At 49.5% G+C, this 27,315-nt stretch overlaps 1 protein-coding gene across 1 annotated transcript in view; it reads right to left on the reverse strand.

The window, feature by feature from the left end:
• Positions 1–809: 809 nt before the first annotated feature.
• UBTD1 (ubiquitin domain containing 1) overlaps positions 810–27,315 on the reverse strand; it is a 63,594-nt gene continuing 37,088 nt past the window's right edge. The window contains exons 2-3 of the mRNA XM_007940044.1: positions 2,634–2,861; positions 810–1,195 (exon numbers count right to left, since the gene is read on the reverse strand). Coding sequence (XP_007938235.1) covers positions 810–1,195; positions 2,634–2,861 — 614 coding nt within the window. The remainder of the gene's footprint in view (positions 1,196–2,633; positions 2,862–27,315) is intronic.

A 27,315-nucleotide genomic window follows, 5' to 3' on the forward strand; every position in this document is an offset into this window, starting at 1 on the left:
GCTCTGTAAGTTGCCACCCAAATCACAATTAAAAAAAAAAAAAAAGCTGCAGGAGAGCTCAAAGTCAAACGCCGGGTGAAGAGAGTAGGAGCAAAAGGCTTTATTGATAAATATGCAGATAATGTCTGTACACAGGGGCCTGCTGTGGGGCCACAACCAGCTGCAGACCCCCCACTACTTGGGTTCCAGCCGGGAGATGGCCCTGTGCAGACCCCTGCCACAACAGCCCAGCCGTCCGGCTGCTGCCTCATCTCTGCCAGTTGTGCTGGGGGCAGGGAGAGGCAGAGGCCCGCCTCAGACTCCCTGCACCCTGGGACCCATTGGTGGTCCCCTCCCTTCTAGGGGACTGGCACTGTGCCCAGGGCAGAGTCAGGGGGTGGGGGTAGGGGCAAGGGACAGCAGCTGCTTCAGACCCTGAGCATAAAACCGGAGTGAGCACTGCTGGCAGCACCAGATGACAGGTCTGGGCTCAAGGGGCCCCCAGGCCAGCCCTCGTGGCTCGAACCTGCCTTGGGAGAGGGAGCAGGGTGGAGGGCCCTGCTTCCCCTTTTCTCTGACAAAGTTGGCAAGGCCTGTGTGTGGCAGCACTGCTCCCTGGGTGCTGGGCACCGGTGGCCCACGTGCCTCAGGCAGGGAGGCAGGGTCCTTTCCTGGCTCGCCCAGCAGCCATCTGGTGGGGAGGTGCCCCTCAAGAAAAGAACAGCACTCGAAGGCAGCAGCAGGGTGGGGGGCCTAGTGCTCCAGGTGGGAGGCCTCTCGGCCCTGCCGAGGCCCTCCTTGGCCTCTCCTCCCAGGGGTCCGGGGGCCCATCAGGCCTGGGGTGGTGGGGGCTGGTTGATGATGACCTGGATGACAAAATCTTTCTGGATCTTGGTTTCCTGGAGCCGCATGCGGTCTGTGAGCAGCTTCCCGGAGAAGAACCATCGCTGCCAGGACGGCTCGATGCCCTCCTGGGCGTGCAGCTGCCTCTTGAGCTGGCCCACTGTGTCGGGCAGGCTGGCACTGAGCCTCACGTCCTTGCCCGTGGACAGGCGCACCTTGAGTGGGAACTCGCGGCGCACACTGGGAGCGGGCTCAGGGGGCTCCACGCTCTCCTCTTCTGCATGCTCCAGCAGCAGGTTCACGGGTGGTGACAGGCAGTAGATGGGCAGCTGATAGCGATTGCCCAGCTCGTCGTAGCACTCACAGAGGGTGCCTGGGGGAGAGGGAGGCAGGCTGTCAGGGCCTGCTCGGCGCCTGCCACAGCCACCCTGCAGTCCCCAAGTCCACCACGCCATCTGACTTCTGAGGGACCACCTCCTGACTGGGGGGGTACAGGTCTGGGGTCAGGAAGACCTGGGTTTGCATCCTGGCTCTCCCAATCCCAACAAATCACCTCCCTGTTCATTTGTTCATTCAATAAGTCCTCCCTGAACAGCTGTGTTGGGGGCTGGGACAGAGGATGGGGCAACAGCACAGGCCCTGCTATTAGTGGTTTACACCTCATCGTTGCTGTATGCTACAGTCAAAGTGGACCCTGACTCACAGAGCCACGTCCTAACCAGCCGCTGTTAAGCTGACCCTGCCTCCTGGTGACCTCACAGCGCAGGGCAGAACTGTGCTCCGCAGGGCTTCAGGGCTGCGATCTCCTGGAAGCACTGGGCCCATCTTCCGAGGAGCCTCTGGGTGGGTTCAAACCACCAATCTTTCAGTGAGTAGTCAAGCACTTAGACCATGTGTGCTACCCAAGGGCTCTAGCCCCACCCTAGTGGGTCTCACTTTCCTTACTTGTACGATGCACTGCACACAGAAATACACTGACTGCGTCTGGAGCGTCTGCTCAGTGCAGGGCACTGCACGAGCTAAGGTTGTATACATCTAGCTGGAGTCTCATGACCCTCCTATGAGGCAGGGCTTCCCACTTCACAGGTGAAGCCACTGAGGCTGTAAATTCAAGAAGCTCCTTGCTGAAGGTCACACAGCTCAGAGACAGACGCTCGAGTCAAAATTCGGGTCTGTGACTGCGGAGTTCCCTTCTTACCTTCTACTCTACTGTTGAGAACTTAAATGAGATCATGCAGTGTGCAGTGGAAGCTTCTAGCTCACTGCCCAGCACATGGTAAGCACCCAACAGAAGTCTGGTACCCCAGGTTTTCTGGGACCCCAAAACAGCCAACCAGATCTCTAGTTGCAGGCTCCTTGGTGTGCTTTCTGTCCCCATGAGCCAGGCAGGGGCTGTCTGGTTTCTCTTCTCACTCCCACTCCTAGTCCATGCTCAGTAAGGATTGCTTGAACGTTCAAACATGCACAGAGCCACACATCCCCACACACATTGACTTGGGTCGATTCTGACTCATAGTGACCCTATAGGACAGAGCACAACTGCCCTATTGGCTTTCCAAGGCTGTAATCTGTACAGAAGCAGACTGCCACACCTTTCTTCTGAAGAGGCCCTGGTGGGCTCTTCAATGACTAAGCAGAGCGCTTAACACCATTGTGCCACTTGGGCTCCTCACACATCTGCTCTACCAGCTTACTTTTCCTCCCAACCTATATGCTTGGAAGAAAACTCTTGGCATGGCCGTTGGCTTTCCTCCATTTGTGAATGGTCCCTTCGCTCCAATGGGGACAAAGCCCTGGCCCCACCTACTCACCGTGAGGCAAGGTGATGCTGGCTCCATCCAGGATGGCCTGTGCCAGCTCATGGTCGTTCGCCTCGGCTGCATAAGCGGCAGCCTTGAGGGCATCCCAGATCTCCTTGCGGCCCTCGAAGGCAGGTGCCGTGTCCCAGAACTCGTCCCGTTTGCTCCGCAGCTGTCCATCGGTCATGGGGTAGTCGCTCTTCCACTTTAGCCGCTCCTTCTTCAGGGGCTCGTTGCGTCCTGGGAAGTACAGAGGGAGGGGTTCAGCATCACTAAAGCTACCCAGGACTGCAGTCTGGCCTCTACCCCGACCCTCACCTCCCTGGCCAGGACTCGCTCTGCGTGGCACCCTAGTTACCTTTCAGGTCTGGAATTGAACTCACTCCCGTGGCTTCCAGCCAAAACAACAGACAAGTATATAGGGTGAACATTTATATCAGGTAGATATACTCCTTAGAAGGATCAATCGTGGGAGATCAGAAGGGCAGTGTTTGCGCAGGGAGACAGCTCAGGGGGCAGGAATGCACAGGAAAGAAGGACACAGGGAAGAGGCAACTACAGCGAGGAAGTGGGAAGAGAGCTGTCACACTACGGGGTATTAGAGTCAAGGTCATGAAACAAAATGAGCATGAACTGCTGTATGGAAAATGAATTTACTCTCTAAACTTGTATCCAAATCACAGTAAAAATTGAGGGGAAAGAAAAGGTTCCTATGGAAAATATTAGGTTATAAATATTTTACCACAATGAAAAAAAAAATTGAATCTGGAAAGAATGTGAATGTGTAAAAATATGCTATCATTTAGGGAGCCCCACTTGTACCAGACCACAGGCATTTTAGACCATTTATTCATTCAACCCAACAGATGGGGAAATTAACACCCAGAGAGTTTGTCATTTGTCTAAAGTCACTGTGGTGCCGTGAATTACTTACTATATGGCTCTTTTAGCCATGGTCTGTGACTCCCACCAGATGACTGGGTGGCTTCATGCAAAAGTGAGGTGCTTGTGGTTCACCAAGAGGATTGGACAGCTTGTTAATAACGTAAATAAGGTACATGGCACCTTGTGGGGGTGGGAGCATGCACACAACATGTATGGAATGCTAACGTAGGGATCGGTCAGTTTTGCATCCACTAGGCTTAAAATGAGCCCTCCCAGAGGCAGAAAGGGGGATCTCACTATTAACAGGAAAGAAAAGCTCTGGGAGTAGAGCTTGTGCTCTGGACCCAAGATTCCTACGCTGAGATGGAAGAGAGACAGCGGTGGCACAGGCAACAGAACCAAGAGATGGGCACGAGACAGAGTGGTGGGCTTGTTGGCCCAGGGAGAGAGAAAGCTGAATTCCTTTGGGCAGAGGCTTGCTGGCAGAGTAGGGTATACCTATCGGTAGAACTAAAAACTGAAACACCTGCCCAAGCAGGACACAGGCCAGGCTGAGAGGCTGATGGCCAAAGAGAGATGTGCCTGTGGGCATGGCAGAGGGGAGGCTGTCCTGTTCTAAGAACTGTATCCTGAGTGATCCTGAACCTTAATTGTAACCTGTTACTTCCCTATTAAAGCCCATAACCATAAGTATTGTATGTGGGTTCTGTGTGGCTATTGCAATGAATTATCAAACCCAGCAGAGAAATAGAGTGCTGAGGGAGGGTCAGTTGGTGTCAGAATCGGTAAAGAGGTTGGAGGGTGGCGCCATGTTTGACCTCACAGGAATCTGCCTTGGGCTGCTGCTGGTGAGATGATTTTCTCTCCCCCTTGTGAATTTAGAGGACTGAAGACTCAGCCACCCCCACATCCTCTCTGCAGTTACACAAGTATCAATTTAACCTGAGTTTCTGACTCCAAACCCCATTGGTCCAAAGTTTGACCAATGTCTGTGGATAAACAAACAAACAGAAAAACAAACTCACTGCCATCAAGTTGATTCTAACTCATAGTGACCCCTATTGGGTTTCCTAGGCTGTAAATCTTTACCAAAGTAGATCACCCCATTGTCCTCTGTAGAGCAGCTAGTGGGTTTGAACCGCTGACCTTCTGGTTAGCAGCCAGTGCCTTATCCACTATGCCACCAGAGCTCCTTAACATCTGTGCATATTGCCACAGAAAAATAGTTACTGAGAATTCCACCACCCGAAGTCCCCCATGGTTCATCTCTAGACAGACTTCCTTCTAATTATCTTTCCCCATTTTTCTTGATATAGTTGAGTTTCAGACTATTAATTTCTTTATATTCTTTATCCCAGAAAGTATTTAAGATGTTTTCATGCCAATATACAACTTTCTGCTTATATTTCATTTATATTACAGTCAGTGTGCCATGTGATTAAAAATTAGAAACAATTTTAATGATTTGTTATTAATTCTACCATTCATGTACAGTATCAAAGGATATTTTTAAAACATTGTAAGAAGCAACCAAACAAAAAAACCCTTAGCATTGAAGGAAACAATTCTGTGAAATGTCATTTTTTGTTACCCAGGCCCAAGTGACAAGACAACCCCAGTCCATGGTCAAGGCTGAGGATAGAGGCCTCTCTCAAGGGCTTTGGGAGGCTCAGTCATCTCAGCGCTGAGGGCGGAGTGATCACAGGAGTGAGGTCTCAAGCATCCTGCTCCCGCTGTAACTCACATTCTACCTACGGCAGCCGCGAGACAGAGGGGAACTAGAGCTGGGTGCTGTCACCAGGCTACCACCAGCTGGGGTGGGGGAGGGGCTCTCAGGGGAAAGGAGGACATTCACTGCCCACCTATTTTGTAAAAGGGCCCCATGTAAGCACTTGATTTATACGCTATTGCTGTTGTTAGCTGCTGTTGAGTCGGGCCCCCAACTCCGGGTGACCCCAGGCCCAACAGAACAAAATACTGCCTAGTCCCGTATCATCCACATAGTCAACTGTGGATTGGATCACTGGGATCCATAGGTTTTCAATGGCTGACTTTCAGAAGCAGATGGCCTGGCCTTTCTGCCACATCTGTTGTTGTCTGGAACCTGTGCTGAAACTTGCTCAGTATCATAGGAACGTGCGAGCCTCCACAGACGGACAAACGGATGGTGAGTGTGCCTAAGGCGCGCTGGCTGGCTGAATTGAACCCGGGTCTTCCACACAGAAGGGAAGAACGCTACCACTGAACCACCAGTGGGCGCCTCATCTATGTACATATGCTATCCCACTTCATCCTCATAATAGCCTTAGGGGGTGGTTGTCAGTAACTCTATTTCACAGGCGATAGGACAGTCCGCAGAAATCAAATGCTTTGCCCCTGGTCACACAGGAAGTGACGGAGTGAGGGTTCCATCTCAGCTGTGACTGAATCCACAAACGGTCCTCCACCACTGCTGTGGGTATGCTGCCATCTGAATTCAGGCTACCTGTGTGGGCAGGAAACTCTCAAGCCAAACATTTAATTTAAAGTGTTCCTGGGTTGGCAGAAGCAAATGTAAATCGTCTTTGGAGGAAAACAACTCCAATCTAGGCCTCGAGGAATTCTCAAGATGATGTTCCAAGGATAAGGTTATAGTTTAAAACAAAACAAAAAACAATCACAACATACAAGGAAATAAGGCAACATGAGCCAGAACCAGCAGAACAGCAGACGGGAGTGTCCAACTCAGGAAGACTTCAGATCTAGGAGTGGGAAGCCTAGATGAAGGATGAAAAACCGCGTCTCAGAAACACGAGAGCCTAGAAACATGAACACGAGCGAGACGAAAGAACGACCGAGCAGAGTTCGAAAAAAAACCACAAGGTATTTCTAGATACCTTGGGGTAGAGATGATCTAACACCTGGGGTCGTCATGACTTGGAATCAACTCAGTGGCAACAACAGCAACACACATTTAATCAGAGTTCCCAGGAGGATAAGGCAGAGAAAACAGGAAGAAAGCCACAGTCAAAGAGAGCATGAAAACGTCCATTTCCCTAAACTGATCTATAAATGCAATGCAATCCCAATGAAATTCCTAAGTGGGAGTTTTTTCAAGGCACTAGGAAGGCTGATTCTGAAATGGATATGAAAGAACAAAGACACTCCTAGAGAGCCTGCACTGCTAGTTAACACTAATCACAAAGCTGTGCACTAGAACCACCAAGCCAGTTGCCGTCAACTCGATTCCAACTCGCGCTGACCGCACGTGCGTCACAACAGACACACGTTTGTGCTCTGTACAGTTTTCAATGCCTGGTTTTGGAAGTAGATCACCAGGCTTTTCTTCTGAGGTGCCTGTGAGAGGACACGAACCTCCAAGTACAATAACCAAATGTACAATAACCACCTAGAGCCACGGGGAGGCTAACGGGACAACGGAATAGAAGTTGTTGTTGTTGTTGTTGTTATGTGCTGTCCAGTTAGACCCAACTCAGAGTGACCCCTCCTTGGGTTTCCGAGGCAATATACGGAAGGAGATTGCCTCATCTTCCTTCTAAGGAGTGGCTGGTGGTTTGAACTGCCAGCCGTCTGGTTAGCAGTCAAGTGCCTCAGGCACTACACTACCAGAGCTCCCATGGAATAGAAGAGAACCCAGGAACAGAAGCAGGCATATATGGAAACTTGCATAACGTGAAAGGGAATGCTGTAAACGGGTGGACTCTTTGATAAATAGTGTTAGGTGGGACTACAGGTTTTCCATATAGAAAAACATGAAAAACAATACCTACCTCATGCCAGCCACAAAAATCAAAACCCAGTGGATCAAAGACTTAGGTGGGAACGCCAGAAAGGAGGCACTGGAGAAACACGGTGAGCTTGTCCCATGTGCTTTCTTAGGAAGTTTGGCCTGCAGGTGTTTTTGTCTTGATCCAGGAAGTGCTCTGCTTCCTAATTTCTGGATCCCTTTTCTCTCTGATTTGTTAGCACTGATGATTCCTGGCAAGAGCTCTTCTGCATCAGGACTTACAGTCATTATGCAGTGACACCCTCAGGGACCACTGGGGTGTGGGATTTGGCACATCTAACTTAATGACCCCAGACATGGGATGTTTAACTTCTTGTACTGATTTCTATAGTTTCCCTGTCTCCATCTTTGCCAGCTGTCACTTCTTACTGCTCTTTGTCTGTCTGCTGTTCCTCGCCCGGGAGAGGTCAGGTCCTGCAAAATGGGCCACCTCGAATCTTCTGAGGGTTGAGAAAAGGCATGACAGGCTTGTCAGGACCATCTGCATCAAGCACACTAGGTTCTAAGAAACAGCCTTCCTAAAGAAGAAAGACTGCTTTGGGACATCTATTTTTCCAGCTCCTCCCCTTTTTAAACGCCAAGGTTTGGGCTCTGATCCTGACAAGTAAGGCTGCTGGACTGGAGAGTGGGGACACTTGAACTATGACTCTATGTTCATGCCTTTGGCTCTCTCCAGAGAAGAGCAAGGAACTGATCTTTAAAATAAACATAGGCCCAAGGTGTCACCTATCAATGGTGTCACCTTTCAAAGCTGTCTCCTCGGGAGGCCACAGGTATACCTGAGGGATGCTGCCTTTGCGGGCACATCTCTGGGTTCCTCCTGTAACAGACTCACCTCACTGCCAGACCCATAGAAGCACAGTTCCTAACTGTCAGGTCCATAGTCCTCACCCACAGGTGAGCACAACATAGGAGACCTCTCCAAGTATCAGCAGCATCTGCAGGGACCCAGGATACAACCTGAGTTTTAAAATCCTCACCCTGTATACAATACTGCATGATCAGTAATAACAAACATTAATCTATAAGTGGATACCCAGGTAGACAGGCAAGATGATCAGGTATGAGTAGGTGAATGGGAGTATACCCATAACCATATATGGGTCTGGCAGACAATATTTCTATATACGTATTTCTATGTACTATAAAAATGTCAATATATATATATATATATATAGGACCAGGTTTACTGGTCTGATAGAGTTTGGTGAGACCCCCAAGACTATGGCCTCTGGTTACCCTTCAGGTCTGGAACTGAACTCACTCCCATGGTTTTTGGCCAAACAACAGACAGGTATATAGGGTGAAGACTTATATCAGGTAGATATACTCCTTAGAACCATCAATCATGGGAGAACAGAAGGGTAGTGTTTGCACAGGAAGACAGCTCAGGGGGCAAGAATGCATAGGAAAGAAGGCCATAGGGAAAAGGTAACCACAGGCAGGAAGTGGGAAGAGAGCTCTTACATTGTGGGACTGCAGTCAATGTCATGAAATAAAATGTGTATGAACTGCTGTATGGAAAATGAATTTGCTCTGTAAACTTTCACCCAAATCATAATATTTTTTAATGTCCATATATATAATAGAGTGAACAAGTGGCAATTTATGATAACTTCTTAGCTACAATCAAACACCCTGAGAGAGTGAGTCTCTGGGCCTGTGGGTGCCAAGAGACATCAAGTGCAATTGGCATAACATAGTAAGCAAAAACATTGTTCTATACCCTACTTAGGGAGCTCTGGTGGCATAGTGCCTAAGGCATTTGACTGCTAATCAGAAGGCTGGTGGTTCAAACCCACCAGCCACTCCTCGGAAGGAAGGTTGAGCAATCTACTTCCATAGTGATACTGCCTTGAAAACCCAAGGAGAGGTTGCTATGAGTCAGATCCGACTCAATGGCAGTGGGTTTTACATCCTACTTTGGTGAGTGGTGAGTGGGTTTAAAAGCTTGTGAGTGGCCATCTATGATGCAATTCTTGTTCTCTTCTTATCAGAGCAAAGAAGAGTGAAGAGCATCAAAGATGCATGAAGGCAACTAGTCCAAAGGACTAGCAGACCACGGGAGCGTCAGCCCACAGAACCTTGACACCCTAAGAACTAGACGGTGCCTGGGTACCACTGGCAACCACTCAGAAAGGGATCAAAATTGGAGATCCTGGACAAAGGGGGAGAAAAACATGCAACAAAACTCAGAATCATAAAAAAGACCAGGTTCACTCGTCTGAGAGAAACTGGTGAAATCCCCCAAGACTATAACCCCAAGTCACCCCTTGGGCCTGGAATCAAACTCACTTCTGTGGCTTAACCTTTAGCCAAACAACACACAGGCCTATAAGGTGAATAATTACAGCAGGGAGGTACACTCCTTAGAACAATCAACCATGGAAAAGGACAGCATTTCCACAGGGAGAAAGCTCAGAAGGCAGGAATGCATAGGAAAGAAGGACACAGGGAAAAGTCAGCCACAGGGAGGAAGTGGGAAGAGAGCTCTGACATTGTGGGGATTGAAATCAATGTCAGGAAATGAAATGTATATGAACTGTTGAATGGAAAACGAATTTGCTCTGTAAACTTTCACCCAAATCACAATAAAAAGTTAAAAACAAACAAACAAATAAAATAAAGTTCTCCCCCTCCATATGGAGCCTTTTGGGCTGAAAATATTAGAATGAGGTGGAGGTGGTAGAGGAGGGAGGGGGTGGGTGGATGTAAGAAAACAGCAGCAGGAGCTTAACCAGCATCTCGCCACTGCCTCTTGGAGCCAGCAGAGGGCAGCAGTAGCACCTCTGCTCTGGGTGGGCGTTGGAGTCAAACGCAGCATAAAAGCATCAGAGAAAGTTCTGCAGGCCCAAAGCTTGCAGGTGTAAGGGACAAGCCAATGTGTCTGGAGCCCTATACGCTGGTGTTTACATTCTGAAGTAACAGCGATAGACAGAAACATAAAAGGAAGCTTTTAATCCAAGCATATAAGCAAATTGATGTTGAACATTTTAATTTCATTTGCTTTTAGAAATAAAATGTTCTATAGTTAGTTGAATCAAAAGTATTGGGCAGTGGAGTATATAGTAGAGTTGACAAGGGACAACCCTGTAGTCACTTCCTAGCCATAACCAGCTATCCGGAAGGAGTGAGGAGTTGGACCTGTGGGCTCGGGACCATGGTTGCAGGGGACATCAAGCTCAAGTGGCATAACATACTACACAAAACATCGTTCCACATCTTACTTTGGCAAGCAGCGACTGGGATCTTAAAAGCTTGCCAAGCAGCCATCTAGATGCAATGATGGGTCTCTCCTTGGCCAGAGCAAAGGAGAATGAAGGAAACCAAAGATTCATGGGAACAATTAGCCCTAGGGACTGGTACACCGTGCAATCCTTAGTCTATATGACTATGAGACCAGAAGAACTAGATGGTGCCTGGCTACCACTCAACCACATGGAGGAAGATCCTGGATAGAGAGGGAGAACAATGTGGAACAAAACTCAAACCATCTGGAAATAAAAAAGGGGAGGACCAGGTTTGCTGGTCTGATAGAGCCTGGTAGAACCCCTGAGACTATGGCCCCTAGCTGCCCTTCAGATCTGGAATTGAATACACTCCCGTGGTTTCCAGACAAACAAAAGATGAGCATAATGAGGTGAACATTTATGTTAAGTAGATACACTCTTTGGAGAGATCAATCATGGGAGAATAGAAGGGCTGTATGTGTACAGGGAGACAGCTCAGGGGACAGGAGTGCATGGGAGGGAAGGACACAGGGAAGAAGTAATTATGGGGAGGAAGTAGGAAGGTAGCTGTTGCATTGCGGGAAACTGCAGTCAATTTCATGACACAAAGTGTATGTGAACTGCTGTATGGAAAGTGAATTTGCTCTGTAAACTTTCACCCAAATCACAATAAAAATTTAAATATATATACCCACTAGCCACTCCTTGGAAGGAAGATTGGGTGGTCTACTTCCGTAGTGATACTGCCTTGGAAACCCAAGGAGGGGTCACTATGAGTTGGATCTGACTTGATGGTACTGAGTTTTTTTTATAGTGGGCAGCAGAAAGGTGCTGATGGGTGCCGTCGAGCTGATTCTTACTCAGTGACCCCAAGTGACAGAGCAGAACGGCCCCATAGGGTTTCCTAGGCTGTAATCTCTCTTTGAAGATTATTACTATTGCCTTTTATTATCAGTATCTTCATAAATACAATCTTTATCTGTCTTTGGGGTTGGAAACATTACATCTGAGAATGATAACATCAGCAATTACGTGCTACAATATTGTGTGCAGTACATATTACTAATGATAAGATGTATTTTTAAAAAAAAAAGACAGTTGTAAGCACTACATGTAACTTGAATACCTCATAAGCAGGGGACCTCCTACTGGTATGTACAATCATGTATGTATTAGAGTGTAAGGAGACACAACAAATGTCAACAGTGGTTCCATCTGACTGAAGTCCCTGCGCGGTACAAAGGGTTAATGCATTAGGCTGCTAACCAAAAGGGTGGAGGTTCGAGTCTACCCAGGACCTCTTCAGAGGCACCTCTTTACTTTAGTAATATGAATATAAAACGAAAGTTTTTGCCAGGAAAAGTGGTACATGGAGTTCCAGGGAGCAGACACAGGAAAGAAGGAAGAGCTTAGGGAGCTGAGTGCGGGGGCTTGAGGGTGGTGGTAAGCCGGAAAGTCCAAGGCCCACATCCTCTAGGATTTCAATTACTGGCAGCTCTGGGTGGCTTAGTCCAGGGCCAGGGAAGGCTCTGTTAGTTTCAGCAGCAGGCACATCTAGCGGCTTCTACTTTCTGCCTCCACCTGTCCTAGAACATTGCCAAAGACAGAGCAATATAAACTGCCTATCCTTAGCGAAGGTGATGAAAAGAGATACTTTAAAAAACAGTAAGCGATCATTGCTAAAGTCAAGGAACCTGCACGCAGAGGCAGAGATGCAAAACACCCACACAGCTGGGGCTTTCTATGGCCATGGTGGGCGAGGCAGGGCAAAAAAGACTTGTGACTGAGCAGACAATCTATGTGTCTGAGTACAGAGGTGAGCACTGAGGTCTCAAAGGGTTGTCTGAACCCGCACCTGGGGTGCTGGTGAAAAGGCAGTCTCAGGGGCCCACTTCAGACCCAGAGTCAGTCATAGGGGGTGGGCTGAGCCACACACTTGATTGTTTAAGGACCTTCCTGTAAAAGTGGCTAACCGCTGGCATGGAAATGGCGTACTCCTCCACATCTCAGCGCAGGTGAGTTCAACTTTGGAGTTGTCTCCAGAGTTGCTGTGAGAGTGGAGCTGGAGAGCCAAGAGGCAAGAAAACAAGATTGAAGCACCACGTCTGGGTCAGGGAAGGATAATGACGGTGGACGCTGTGACTTGGCCTGGATAATGAATGGTGTCTGGCAATACTACCCCCAAGCAAGGGTGCTGTTAGGAGAGTCGGGGATAGAGCACTGGGTCCCTCCCAATTTGCCTGGAGCTGGTATGTATGGGTCTGTGTTTGCTCCCATCTCCTGCTCACGCTGCTTAGTTCAGAAAGACAACACAGAAGAGGGGCTTCTCAAGAACCTAAAGAAGGAACGGGGCCAACGCTGGCCGCTTCCCTTTGAATACTCCAGAGCCCAGCTGACCACCAGGCCCAGTGTCAGGGCAGGAAGCCTGGTGGAGAAACTGAGGCTGAGAGTAGCTGTGGGCAGCCATGAGGAGCGGGGAAATGTCTGCATGGGGCCGTCCCTTCACTTCTTGGTCTCAGATCCCAAGCAATCCTTACTGTGACTCTGGGGATCGTCAGAACCAAGGCCCTGGGACGTGATACCAGTTTGAGTTCAGCCGAAGGGACCAGAGATTTCCCCCACGGTCAGTGCACCCAAGCAAGGAGATGGCCCCATTCATAGCTGTGGCAATCCCCCAGTTCGTTTACCAAGTTCTGCCCCAGGCCTTTGCTCCAGGGATGGGCTGGCAGTTTCCTCCCCAGCAGTACTGATCATGGGACAAGTCTGAGCTTGCTCCCACTGGTGCTGCTGTGAGACATGAGGTTGGTTCCAGGCTGAGAAGAAGGCAAAGATGCTGGCCTTCTCATCTCAACAGCCTGGGCTGGAGGGAGCCCTTTGGCCAGAGGCAGTCTCGGATCTCTCTGGCCTCCCTCCCCCTCTCACCTAGCAGCAGTCACAGCCGGATGCAGGCTACTGGAGGGATGGGCTGAGTATCAAACCTAGCTGAGGAGTCAAGAGGTCAGAGGGAACAGCAGGCCCCAGTGGAAGGCTCAGCTGAGGGTGTAGCCCAGGGCAGCGAAGCCCAGGTAATCCCTTCAGGAAGTACGTATTTATAGTTAGACTTAGCCCAGGGGTGACCCTCAGAGCCCTGGTAACCTTCACAGGGAAAGTGCTGGCCAGGCTCCACTCAGCTGCAGCCTCCCACACCCTCACAACTCAAGTGGCCTCTTTATAGGCCTGTGGGCCAGGTGGGAGGCTGTCCCTGCTTCCCATCCATTCCCTCGGGGCCAACACCAAAGTTCAGGGAAGGAAAGAGGTGGAGCTAGTTGCTAAGCGACAGGCTAGGTTTCCTAAACTGCATCCCCTCTTGAGGCCCTGTGGGTCCCAGGTGGTCGTGAGCAGGGTGGAGGGAATGCTGGCATGGCTCCTCCTCTGAGAGCCTGTTCACAGGTACATGGTGGCACCCAGCCCAAGACAACCACAGGCCTTTGCAATGACCCTGCTTGTCAACCTGAGGCTGAGACCACCTCCAGTTCACCTCTGTGACCCCAGGGACGAGCCCAGGGGTGGCATGCAGCAGGCCTCAATGACGGTTTGCCAATGAATGAGTGATTTAATTGAGCAGACAGAAAACAGGAGGGCAGATGTGGGAGAGAGAGGTGGAGTCCAGAAGGCAAGAGACACATATGTCCCTGAGAGGTCCACTGAAGAAACCTTTGGAGGGTGAAGGGCTGATGTCACAGAGAAGCCCAGTCAGGACCCACAACCTCCATGGTGATTGGAGAATGACAGTGAGCCACGAAAAAGAACATGCCTAGAGGCCTCCCTGCTTGGGGGGCTAGGGGGCGGGCAGGGAGCACACAAGCTCAGAGGCAGGGCACGCTGCCACCATGCCTGCACACAACGTGCATATGCACATTGACTGGGTGGGGGCCCGGCTGCCTGGCTGTGCTGGGTGGGGGTGGGGGTAGGGTGGAAGCAGGGCCTCTGTCTGCCCTCTGGTCTGAGCTTGCAGCCCAGGCCCCATGTTGGTACCTAGCCAGGCAGGGGGAAAGGTGGCTTCCCAGGGCTGGGCACTTACCACCCTGTCCCCTAGACCGAGCTTCTATGAAGGGGCAGTATTCTCACTCACTGTCACACACTGGTGTCATGTTGTGCCTGTCTGATCTCAACTGCAAACAACTTCCCCATCCTCAAAGTCAATCTGGGGTCTAGTCCACCACCCAGCTAACTGTCCCTTTTCTGAAGCTGCTTCGGAGAGAACACTGTACATCACAAGGGGAGTTTAGGAGATGAGTGTATTTCTCCTTGTTTTAAGTTCATACAGCCTGTTCCTCCCTTGTAGTGAATAGATTCTCTTCACCATGTACTGATGCATTTGTTCCCAAGCACAACCAAAGTCTTGGCCTGAACGTGAACAGTTCCAGGGTTACTGGCTCTCCAGGGAAGCTTGATCTCATGCATTTTCCGGCAACCTAGGCTAGCGGTAACTGTGAGCGGAGACACGCAGACACGTTAACGTAGCTTCCCTCTCCAATCTGGCTCTCATTTATTTTCACATGGGCCTCCGAGCTGGCAAGGGAGAGGCTGCCTCTGGCTACTGACCTAACTGTTCTAAGCCTCAGTGTTCCTATCTGTAAAAGGATGGAACTCTCACCTCACAGAATGGCTGTAAGGTTTCAGTGAGACCACCTTTTACAGTGGTCAAAAGACCACCAGTACTGTTGAGTCAAATCCAACTCATGGCAACCCCTGTGTCTCAGGGTAGAGCTGGGCCAGCTGGGCCCCACAGGGTTTTCAGTGGCTGATTTTTGGAAGTACATCACCAGGCCTTTCTTCTGAAGTGACTCAGGGTGGACTTGAACCTGCAACCTTTTGGTTAATAGTCCAGTACATTAGCCATTTGCAATACCCAGAGACCACTAAAAGAGAGGTATTGTTTAAAGACAGATCTTTGGTAATAGAGCTGAATCATCAAATACTTATTAATTACCATTATACAATTAAAAGTGACTCTTTCTTTCCCTTACAGTTTCTGTGATTTCTCAAAAACCAGCTGTAATGAATTCTTGGTCTTGATCACACAGTGCAGGAGAAGGCAGGGGTCAGATGAGGTCATGTCTGACAAGGACAGAGAAAGGGTTGATGGATGCCTACTCCTAGGATAGGGGTCAGCACTTTTGCTGGGGCAGAAGAGGGAGCGAGGCAGCTAATGAATAAAAGGAATGCCACAGAGGTTGCTAGCAGGCCTTCTGTATCTGGCCGGCTCCTCTTGTTACCTCAGGAGGGGAGGTGGGTTATCTTGGCTGCTGAGCTTTCCACAGCCAGGAGGCAACAACCCAAGTGTCCTCCTGGCGGCCCAAGGGGAGGGCCCAGGCAAGCACCCACCTGGCAGCCAGGCACCTGGAAGCCAGAAGGCATGGCCTGAGCTTTTGACACCCAAGACTGCATCCCACTGGCATAATTGCTTCACCCAGACATACACCACTCCATGGGGTGCGTCCTAGAGTACAGCAAAACCTGAACGCTGGAAGTGACCTGACCTTCATTTGGCCCAGGTTCTTCATTTTACAGATGAAGAAACTGGGACTTTGAGAGAGGAAGTGACTTGTCCCAGTGTGTTTATGTATATGTATGTGTGTGTGTGTGTGTGTGTGTGAGGTAGAGTCTTTCTACCAAACCATTCCACTGCAGTGAAAGCGGAATTAGAACTAGAATATGAAAATGTCAGGAACTGGACACAAAGAAATGACAAATGTGCTCATGGGAAAAGCAGCAAGTAAAATATGTATCGGGAGGCAGGGAGGAAGAGGTTAAGAATCTGGCCTCACCTTTTTAGTTACCACTAGGGAAGAAGGGAATCTATGAGCTGGGCTCTCCCAGGACCTCCAAGCCAGTTGTGCCTACCCTTGACTGGGTACCCACAGGGAGGACCAGTGGTGTTCACAGGTGATGGGGCCAATGGTACCCACATCTGACTGTGTGCCCAGGTCTCGTGTGGGCTTGATGAAAACTCACTCAGGGCACCAGCCCAAGACTGCAACTCAGCCTGGCTGGCTTGGGGCTCAATGATGGAGACCAATCTCCCACCCCATCCCACCCCTGCCTCTGTATACACTTCCAGAGAGGAGGGGCCCACTATGTCACAAGGAAGTCTATTCCATTATTGGATAAATCTAATGGTTAGAAAGTTAACAGTAATTAGAGTTACCCTTCATTGAGCACTAAATATATAGCATGCAGTAGAACACAGAAACACAGAGGGTAAAGGTACAGATTTGAGAGTTAGGCTGACCTGGTGTCTGAACACCATTATTTATTAGCTCAGCGATCTTGGTCAGACACCTTAGACATTCTGGTCTCCCCTTTTCAGAAGTAGGAAGTGGTAACAGCCTCCGTCTCTTAGGAAGGCTGGGAAGATTAAAGAAGATATAGAGAAATAAATCAACTACCATAAACAAGATTTTATATATGGTAGATCAACTAACCTAAAGCCCCGCCAGGCTCGTTGCTTAGTTCTGAAGACAGTACACATGCACAGTCCTGTTTCATATAGATGCATGCACACACGTCTGCTAACCCATGATCATCCAGTCGATTCTGACTTAGCAATCCTATAGGACAGAGTAGAACTGCCCCAGAGGGTTTCCAAGGCTGAAATCTTTACAGAGGCAGACTGCCACATCTTTCTCCCACAGAGCAGCTGGTAGGTTCACACCTCTGACTTTTTGGTCAGCAGCTGAGTGCTTAACCACTGTGCCACCAGGACCCCATACACACACAATCCTGTTTTATGTATGCATATACACATAAAAAATTCTATTGTGTCTGTGTACATGTGTATATACACACAGATACAGGTGCACCAACACATACACACACATACTTGCTACAGAGTAGGTACCTATTACTGTCATTTTAATTGTTATTTTCACTTATCATTGTCATGATTATAAATACTATTATTTTAACCTGAAGTCCATTGGCTCTGCTTTCTGGAATAACACAGAACAAGTCCCAAACTCCTTCCACAGGGTTATTAAACACATTTTTCTCTTCTCCAGACTCAAGATGTCCATTCCCTCCTACTCTTTCTCTGGGTCCTTTACGCTCTTCTCAACTAATCAAATACTCAGTGAGGTCTCCCCAGTACCACACCCCTCCAGGCTCTCACTCCTTGACCTGAGTGCTCACCCTTATGCCTCCACAGCAAACACTACAGCAAGTTTGCCTACAACCATCAGGGCTGGACCTAGAAAACAACAGCTGCCGGTAAGTTGAGCCTTGTGGTGACCCCACGGGTGTCAGAGTAGAACTGGGCTCCACAGAGCTGAATTCTTTGAAGTAGCTCACTGAGCCTTTCTTCCAAGGTGCTCCTAGGCAGACTTGAACTCCTGGCCTTTTGGTTAGCAGCTGAGCATCTTAACCCTCCACACCAACCAGGGAGCTGGAAGACTCCTGCAATCTTGCTCCAGGGCTGTCATTCTCGCCGCGATTCTTCCAAGCCCTATAGTTCATGTATCGTCCACTCCCCAGCAATGGGCCTTAAACACCTGACTCTCCATCTTGCAGGTTTGTGTCTTACGTGGGGTGAACCTGAAGTCAAAGAGGTCTGTTTCCATGTGATATGCTATGTGATCAGGGCCCTGCAATGAACCACTCCATGCTCATTTGCCAAATTGAGTACCCAGCTTCTATCCACATTACAGAGATGCTGAGGGGGTTCCAGTGAGAAATACACAGATGCCCAACATTCTTGAGCTCTGGAACCCCATCTTCTTAAGGGTTGCCCCTTCTTTATGTGGCTCCGGGCCCACAACCTTCACTTTCTGGATCAACTGAGGAACTTGTCATCTGAGCACATCCCTTCTCCTCCCAAGCCAGGCGCAGGCCGTGCAAGCAGCTGGGCCTGACTCATCCCTTCCCCTTCCTCCTCTATAACCCTTGAATCACCAGCCTGTCAGGTGGCACCCTCCCTGCTTTCCTTTCCAAGCACTGCCTGGTCCAGCCCTCTATCCATCAGGTCACAGGATGGAAGGCCCTCTTCCCACTGCTATCCCCACTCCCACTCCCCTCCTGACTTTGCAGGGCCTGAGCCTTGCACACCAGCCCTGAGTCATACTCAGCCCCGTGTTTGTACATGCATGCACCCTGTGTGCTGTGCAATCCTTCAACTTGACCATGGACTACTGGAGGCCAGGACTCAGAGGCAACCCAGTGTGGGGTGTCAGAAGTTTGGTTGTCTGGGTCCCACAACTGTTGTTGTTTGTTATGTGTCATCGAGTCAAACCTGACTCACAGCAACCCATCCTTGGGTCTCCGAGGCAGTATCACTACGGAAGTAGATTGCCCAACCTTCCTTCTGAGGAGTGGCTGGTGGGTCTGGACCGCCAGCCTTCTGGTTAGTAGTCAAGTGCCTTAGGCACTAGGCCACCAGAGCTCCTGGGCCCCACCACTAGAGATTCTGATTTAGTTGCTCTTGGGTACGGCCTAGGCATAGGGGGATGCTGGTGGTGGTAAAAGCTCTCCAGGTGATTCTAATATGAGGCCAAGGTAGAGAACCACCAATCTGGAACTAGGCTGCCTGGCCCAGCTGGCTGCTTGGACTGTGTTTAATTAGGCCTTTGAAAGGGCCTGGCAGGGGGGTGCTGAGGGAGAACCCCATGCCTGCCTGAGGCTGGCCATCTGGACAGTCCTTTCAAGGTTCGCAGCCAGGCTGGTCACAAAGCAAGAAGCGGATGGCCTGGGGGACCCTCCTTCTGGGGAAATCCCGCTGCACTGCCCAGAGGCTAGAGGTCAAGGCCCACTTTGCAGAAAGGAGAGGGTACGCTGAGCAAAGAGCCAAGAGCATGGGCTGTGGAGCAGACAGCTCGTGCTATATGTACTGGCGGTAATGCTGCCCTGCTTTTCTTAAAGACAGGAAGGCCCCTTCAACCCCCACCCAGGGCTCCACTCAGCCCAAGGCCTGGTCTCTTGCACCGGCACCCAGGCACCCTCTTCTGTGGGACACAAAGGACTCTTCTTCCAGAGCCTAGCCACCCTCAAGATAGAAAATGAGCAGCCCCCAAGGCAAGGGGGCTAGATGGGAGAGCAGAGGGAGGGCTGACTTCCTAAGAAAACCCCCACCCCCTCGCCAGCTGCTCTGGGCAAGAAGAAGGGAAAAACCTGACTCATCAGTGCTGTGTGACTCACAGGCCGACAAAACTTACTTGCCAGACTGGAAGGAGGGGAGCCTGCAGCTCCCACTACAACCAGGGGCCCGGGGGGGCAGGTAAAGGCTATCCCTCCATTCCCACAGCTGCTAGAGGACACTTCCTGCCCATCACCAGCTGCCAGGACTGGCAGGAGTGCCTGCCTCAGCTTGGCCCCTGATAGCCGGTCATGCCCTCCCACTGCTGGTTCAGTGACTCACAGCAAAAAGCTGCAATGGGAAGGGGACATAACTGAGAGGGCCAGGGTCTGACTCTCAGCTCCACCCTCTTGTAGGCATGACCGTGAGCAGCTGAGTCTCTGAACCTCAGTTTCTACATCCGTGAAACAGGTAGTAATATCCATCTTGATTGTTACGAAGATTAAATAACTACTGTATGTACACTCCTAGTTTTGTGTGAAGGAGTCCTGGTGGCCACAAAGGTTAAGTGCTCAGCTGATAACTAAAAGGTCAGTGGTTCGAACTCACCGGTGGCTGTGTGTAAAAAACCTGGTGATCTGCTTCTATAAAAATTACAGCCTAGGAGGGAAGGACACGGGGATAGAGGTAGCTATGGGGTGGGGGAGGGTGGGAGGAGAGCTGTTACACTGTGGGAAATTGCAGTCAATGTCATGAGACAAAATGTGTATGAGCTGCTGTATGGAAAATGAATTTGCTCCATGAGCTTTCACCATAATCACACACACACACACACACACACAGATTATAGCCTAGGAAACCCTATGGAGTAGTTCTACTGTCATACAGGGTCACTACGACACTACGAGGTGGAATCGACTCTGCAGCACCTAACAACAGTACTCTGTGGGGCACAGAGTAGGAGTGCAAAGATGGTAGCTATTATCCCAAACCAAACCTACCACCCACCATTAAGTCGATTTGGACTCACAGAGACCCCTGTTGGGTTTCCAAGGCTGTAAATCTTTACAAAAGCAGACCCCCTCATCTTGTTCCCGTGGAGCCACTGGTGGGTTTGAACCACTGACCTCCTCTTGAGCAGCCACCAGAGCTCCTAATAGCTAAAGGAGCTCTGGTGATACAGTGGTTAAGGCATTTGGCTACTAACCAGAATGTCAGTGGTTCGAACCCACCAGCTGGTCCGGGGGAGCAAAATGAGGCAGTCTGCTTTCTAACGATTTACCCCATGGGGGTTGCTAGGAGTCTCTTAGCTATGAGCAATAATGGAAATACAGTTTTATGATTTTAAAGGGCTTTTTACACATACTTCATTGCACTCACTCCTTGAAACAATCCCGTGTGGCCGGTATTGTTACTTCTGTTTTATAGGTGAGTACACTGAGGTTAACAGACCCTGGGGCAGTGGCAGGAATCCAGTGAGTCTGTCCTCCTGCCCAGTCACCGGCCTGACACTCTAGAGCCCCAGGCTGAGGGCGAGGTGACCACACACACATACACACACACACGCAACAGGCACAAAACCAGCTCTGCCTCCAGCCCAAGAGAAAGGCCTGGCTGGCCAAACTACAGCCCAGTCCTCCCTGCCTTCTGCCCAGCCTGCCTGGGTGCCTCCAGAAATTTCCTCACTGAGGCTGGTGTGTGATAGCCTCCACGCCAGGCTGTGAGTTCCTCAAGGCAGCACCTGGGCTCGAGGGGAAGCGTCTGAATTCCCATCCCCTAGACTGGAACTAGGAACCCTGGTGGTGCAGTGGTTAAGTACTTGACTGCTAACTGAAAAATCAGAAACCACCAGCTGCTCCAAGGGTTAGTGTTTTTGTTTTTGTTGTTTGTTTGTTTGTTTTTCTTTTTTTAGCATGGAGCTGGATAAGTAGTCCAGCAGGGGCCTCGGATTCCACACCTGAGATTAAACCCTGGCTCTGTTACTTGCATTGTTTCGGGCATGTTATATTACCTCTGAGAATCTCAGTTTCCTCACCTGGGAAATGGGTAACAACGGTAACGACTTCACAGGTTTATCAGAAGAACTACAGTAATAACCACAACAGTAGCGATAATGGCCAACCTCCAAGATGCAACACAGTCTCTCCTCATCCAGAGCAAAGAAGAAAAACCAAAGAACATGAAAACAATTAGTCCAAGGGACTGGTAGACCATGAGATCCTCAGTTTATATGACCATGAGACCAGAAGAACTAGATGATACCCAGCTACCACTGTCAACCACAATGAAAGGGATCAGTACAGTAGATCCTGGATAGAGTCGGAGAACAATGTGCAACAAAACTCAAAATCATAAAAGAAGAGACCAGGTTTGCTGGTCTGATAGAGCCAGGTGAGAGCCCTGAGACTACGGCCTCTAGTTACACTTCAGGTCTGGAACTGAATTAATTCCCATGGCTTCCAGCCAAACAACAGACAGGCATATAGGGTGAATGTTTAGGTCAGGTAGATACACTCCTTAGAGGATTAATTGTGGGAGAACAGAAAGGCAGTATCCGCAGGAGATACTCAAGGGGCAGGAATGCATAGGAAAAAGGACACAGGCAAGAGGTAACTACAGCGAAGAAATAGGAAGAGAGCTGTTACATTGTGGGGAATTGCAGTCAGTGTCACGAAACAAAATTGTGTATGTACTGCTACATGGAAAATGAATTTTCTATGTAAACTTTCACCCATATCACAATAAAAATTAAAAATAAAACCAAACAGTAATGGCCAACTTAAGTGCATGCTATATGCCAGCTACTCTTCTAAGCACTTTATCTGTATTAAGTCATTTAATCCACAGCTAGGTGGCAGGGCTGGTCGAATTCTAGGCCAGGCAGGGTGGCTCTAAAACCTCCATTCTGACCCCTTTTTTCCCACGATCCTGCCTCTCCTGAGCACCAAGTGCCTGGTAGGTAGTAAGTACTCAATACATGGGAGCTGCTTTAGTGGTCACTCAGGAAGTATTTTTAAGATGAATCAATGAATCATCCTCTTCCCATCTGAGTCCTAGTCTGTGTACAGTCCAGCTGAGATGTAAAGTTCCTGTGAAATATAAAGAAAAAATAAAAAAAAAAAAAAGAGAGAGAGAAGCTGTTGTTAGGTGCCATTGAGTCAGGTCCGACTGATAGCCGAGCCTACATACAACAGAGCAGGAAGGAGAAACAGAGTGATGCAAACCCTGGCACTTCCCTGCCCCTCCCCCTTCCTCAAAGAAGGTTCCAGATGGGAGGCTTCCAGACCCAAGGTGTCAGCCCCTCAGGCGGAGAGAAGCAGGAAATGGTCAGGCTCTCTGAGGTGCCCTGAGGGTGGCTGTATGGAAGGGCCTCAGGCGGCCCCTGGGCTCAGCTTGAGCTGTTGATTCTGGCAGCACCTGAGGTGGAGGTAGACCTGGAGGGCAGGGAGCAAAGAGTGCCTGAGCAGCTTCTTCTAGGTGGTGGCTCTGGGCTCTGTGAGGAAGGGGAGGGAAAGGGATACCTCCACTCGCCAGCCAGGCCCCTAGGACAGGACCCCTACTAAACTCAGAGCTACACAAGGAATGTCCCACCTAGCTTCACACCCACCCACTCAGGCTGCCTCCTCTCCTCCCAGCAAGGCCTGAGGAAAGGCAGGTGAGGCCTGGTTGGCATGCAACAAGCAGTCTCACTTTGTTTCAGAGAAAACTGTATGCAGAAGCCTAATATACAAGGAAAAGAGCCCTGGGGGCACAATGGTTAAGGGCGTGGCTGCTAACCCAGAGGTTGCCAATTTGAACCCATCGTGGGCTCTTTGGGAGGAAGACCTGGCAATCTACCCTCTAAATACTGAGTTCCTCTTACAGTTCAGTGCAAAGCCCTGGGACCTGGTCTCAACCATGGAGTCTACTAGGAAGCTGTCTCTGATTTCTTAGGTCAGCAGTTCAAACCCATCAGCCGCTCTGTGGGAGAAAGAGGAGGCAGTCTGCTTCTGTAAAGATTTACAGCCTTGGAAATCCTTTGGGGCAGTTTCTACTCTGTCCTATAGGGTCTCTATGAGTTGGAATTGACTTGATGGCACATAACAACACTCTATGAAGGGGGGTGTCCTTGGGTGGCACAAACAGTTTGCACTGGACTATTAACCAAAAAGGAGCTCTGGTAGCGTAGTGGCTAAGGCACTTGACTGCTAACCACAAGGCTGGCAGTTCAAACCCACCAGCCACTCCTCGGAAGGAAGGTTGGGCAATCTACTTCCGCAGTGATACTGCCTCTGAAACCCAGAGGGGTCGCTATGACTCAGGTTCGACTTGATGGCAAATAACAACAACATTAACCAAAAGGTTCAAATTTGAACTCACTTGATAGAGCTGAAGAAGAAAGACGTGGGGACTGCTTCTATAAACATCACTGCCAAGAAAGCCCTGTGGGACAGCTCTACGCTGTAACACAGGGGTCATCAAGAGTCAGAATGGCTCATGGCAACGGGTTTGATAAAGTTAATCTGTTCTGGTGCTGAGGAGAGGCAAGCCCAGTGTGCTTACCCCTCTGACACCTCCTGACACCCTTGGTGTTTTCTGATACCTCCTGACACCTTTGTGAAACCCCCAGAGGCATAATTTGAGCCCCAGACCTCTTAGAGAAGGCCCCGTGGGCAGAGTAAGTCTCCCTTCACATCATTCATCTCTGTTTGAAAGTCAAACATCTCAGCCCTTAACGAACCAGGTAATAATCTTGAGCAGGCCCTCTCCAGGCCTCCTTTATCTGGGCTCCTATCTGCAAAATGACGGTGTTGGACTAACCATTTCCAGGGTCCCTTCTAGCTCTAAGACTCAACCCAAACCCCTACTGTAGAAACACCTGTATAGTGCTCATGAGGGGCACAAGACAGTTAAGCTATGATCTGAGCCATCCAAAACCTTACTGCCCCTACACAAAACTGCAAGACAAACTGTGATTCTGTGCTAAAAGACAAGAAACAATGCTGTGAGACCCAGAGGAGAGAGATTCTAATAAGTCCCCAGAACCTTGTTAAAGTGGAGAAAGCTTAGCTCACTCACATAGTCGTTCATCAAATGCTCACTGTGGACACACAGGTGAGCATGACACTGACCCGAGGAGCCCAGAGCTAGGGTTGAATCACAAAAATGAGGCACCCGACCCTTTCTGTTCTGTGATACACGTGCTCACTATTTGGAAACACCTGAATGCATAATTTAGGAAGCCCTTGTAATGTGTTACTCTGTGACACATTTAAAAAATATATACAAGTAGTGGACCATGTGAACCTCAGCCTATATCACCATGAGACCAGAAGAACTAGATGGTGCCTGGCTATCACTGTCAACCACTCAGAAAGATCCTGGATAGAGTGGGAGAACAATGTGCAACAAAACTCAATCATAAAAAAGACCAGTTTACTGGTCTGATGAGATCCTGGTGAGACCCCTGAGACTATGGCCCCTAGCTACCCTTCAGGTCTGGAAGTGAAGTCACTCCTGTGGCTTCCAGCCAAACAACTAACAGGCATACAGGGTGAACATTTATATCATGTACATACACTCCCCTTAGAGAATTAATCACAGGAGAAAAGAAGGGCAGTGTTTGCACAGGGAGATAGCTCCAGGGGCAGGAACACACAGGAAAGAAAGAACACAGGGAAGAGGTAACTACAGGGAGGAAGTGGGAAGATAGCTGTTACATGGTGGGGAATTGCAGTCAATGTCATGAAACAAAATGTGTGCTATATGGAAAATGAATTTTCCCTGTAAACTTTCACCTAAATCACAATAAAACACACACACACACACACATTAAATTAAAAATATATACAAATGCACAATAAATATGCAAATTAAAAAAAAAAAAAAAAAAGCAAACTGCCACATGCTAGAGTAGAGGTATGTACAAAGTACACTGGGAGAACACACCTGACCGGCCAGGCCTCTTTCTACACCATCTGCCAAAGAGGTGGGCGGAAGTTGGACCAGATCATTCTAAGGAGCTTCCAGCTCTGACCCTCTGTGACAAGGACTCTGAAAATAAACAGGCTCCAGCTGGCTAGGAGGGCCAGGGTGGCAACAAGCCTCACCCTCATCCCTGAATTTCAGACTTCACACTTCCCCCTCCTTACAGACCACAGCCTGCCCTACTTTGGCCTCTGCTGCTGCTGGAGGAAGAAGAGGTAGTTTTTAAGCTCTGAGCCTCACTTTCCCTCTGGGATAAAGATGGTGAAAGGGGAGGAGAAGACCCACGGTCACACACGGAGCCTCTGGACTGAATGGAGGCCATCAGCCCTGCTCTCTGCCCACCCCAAGTGCTGATGGGCTTGGCCTGGGAGCAGCCCTACAGGCAGGCCCACACTCAAGTTCACAGGACCCTGCCACCCCACCCACAAGGTAACCCAATTCTTCATGGTCAAATGACAGCTGGAGGTGGGGCTCCGAAGCCCCAGCGACAGCAGGAGAGGGAGGTGACTATTGGCTCCCAGGGTGTTGAGGCCCAGACACAAAGGTATGGCCCAGATTCAATACAAAACACAATTCCTGAGCACCACTGGGTCCAAGGTCCTGCCAGTCGCTCAAGGGGCCTTGAGAAGATAAGACCAACATTTTAATTACCGTGATGGCATCATCTCAGAGAGGCCTTCCCTGACAACCTAACTAAAATGCCCCCGACTTCTCCATCTCACCCCTTTTCTCATAAGCAGTGTTTATCACAATTCTGTTGGTTTCCTCATTTTTTCTGTCTGTCTCCCCCATTAGAATGTCAGCCTCTCAAAGGCAGGGCTCTGGTCTCTCCTTACACAGGGAAGGTTCTCAGTATTGAGTTATACTAAAACTCAGTAATGAACGGGTGAAGACAAGTAACATGACTACACAGCAGATGCATGGGAAGTGGCATCCAAGACTCAGAGGGCCATGGGGAAACACGCCCATGTAGAGCAAGCCAGAAAGACAGGCTGAGGCCCCCTGCGCTGGCAGAGACCACATGGCCTGGTGGGAATCCTGTTCCCTGGCCTACTAAACACTGATCTTCATTCTTCGTTGATAAAGTGGGGACTACATAAACATCTGGACATGCCTGCAGTGTGGTGAGCAAGGCTTATTTTAGTTCAAACGCTAGCCAAGGTGCCCTCAGGATTGCCCCATTTTCTTATTTTCTAGCGTTTCCTTCGTCCCTGGCTTCAGTTCTAACCAGCTGTGCTATCCCTGTGGGACTAAAGGGAGATTCTCAACCTTGTCATAACAAACCTTTTATTACTTTTTCCTCCAGATCTCCAAAGAACCTCTCTCAAACTGCACGAGATGATAATTTTTTTTTTTTTAATGGAAATGCTAAGACATATCTGCCACCAAAAGCGTCTGATCATATGAAAACTAGTGGTTCACACTGAGCTGACAGAAGGCCAACCAGAGATTTCTGGTCACCTTGGATGGTTATGATGCCTCTGGGACTCATTTCTTCAGGTTAGGAAGTGGGGTAGGAATAGAAGGAGGAAGAATGGGTGGAAAAGTCCAGAAGGCCCCAATCTCCAGAGTCTGGGTGGGAGATTTGCCCCCTGGCTCCACAAGGGCTCCTCTTCAAGGCAAGAGGACCCTACAGTGAAGGGGAGGAAAGAGGCTATTTGCCCCAATCGTGGCCAGGGTTTAGAGATGGGCATTAGACTCTGACTTGGTGCAACATGGTGGAGCTGGGAGGAGAGATTGTGAGCTTGACACCATTTCTGCTCTGCAGTGGGACAT

Source organism: Orycteropus afer, unplaced genomic scaffold (genome assembly GCF_000298275.1).
Source record: "Orycteropus afer afer isolate SDZICR_OR568_19922 unplaced genomic scaffold, OryAfe1.0 scaffold00064, whole genome shotgun sequence".
Classification (NCBI taxonomy): Eukaryota; Metazoa; Chordata; class Mammalia; order Tubulidentata; family Orycteropodidae; genus Orycteropus; species Orycteropus afer.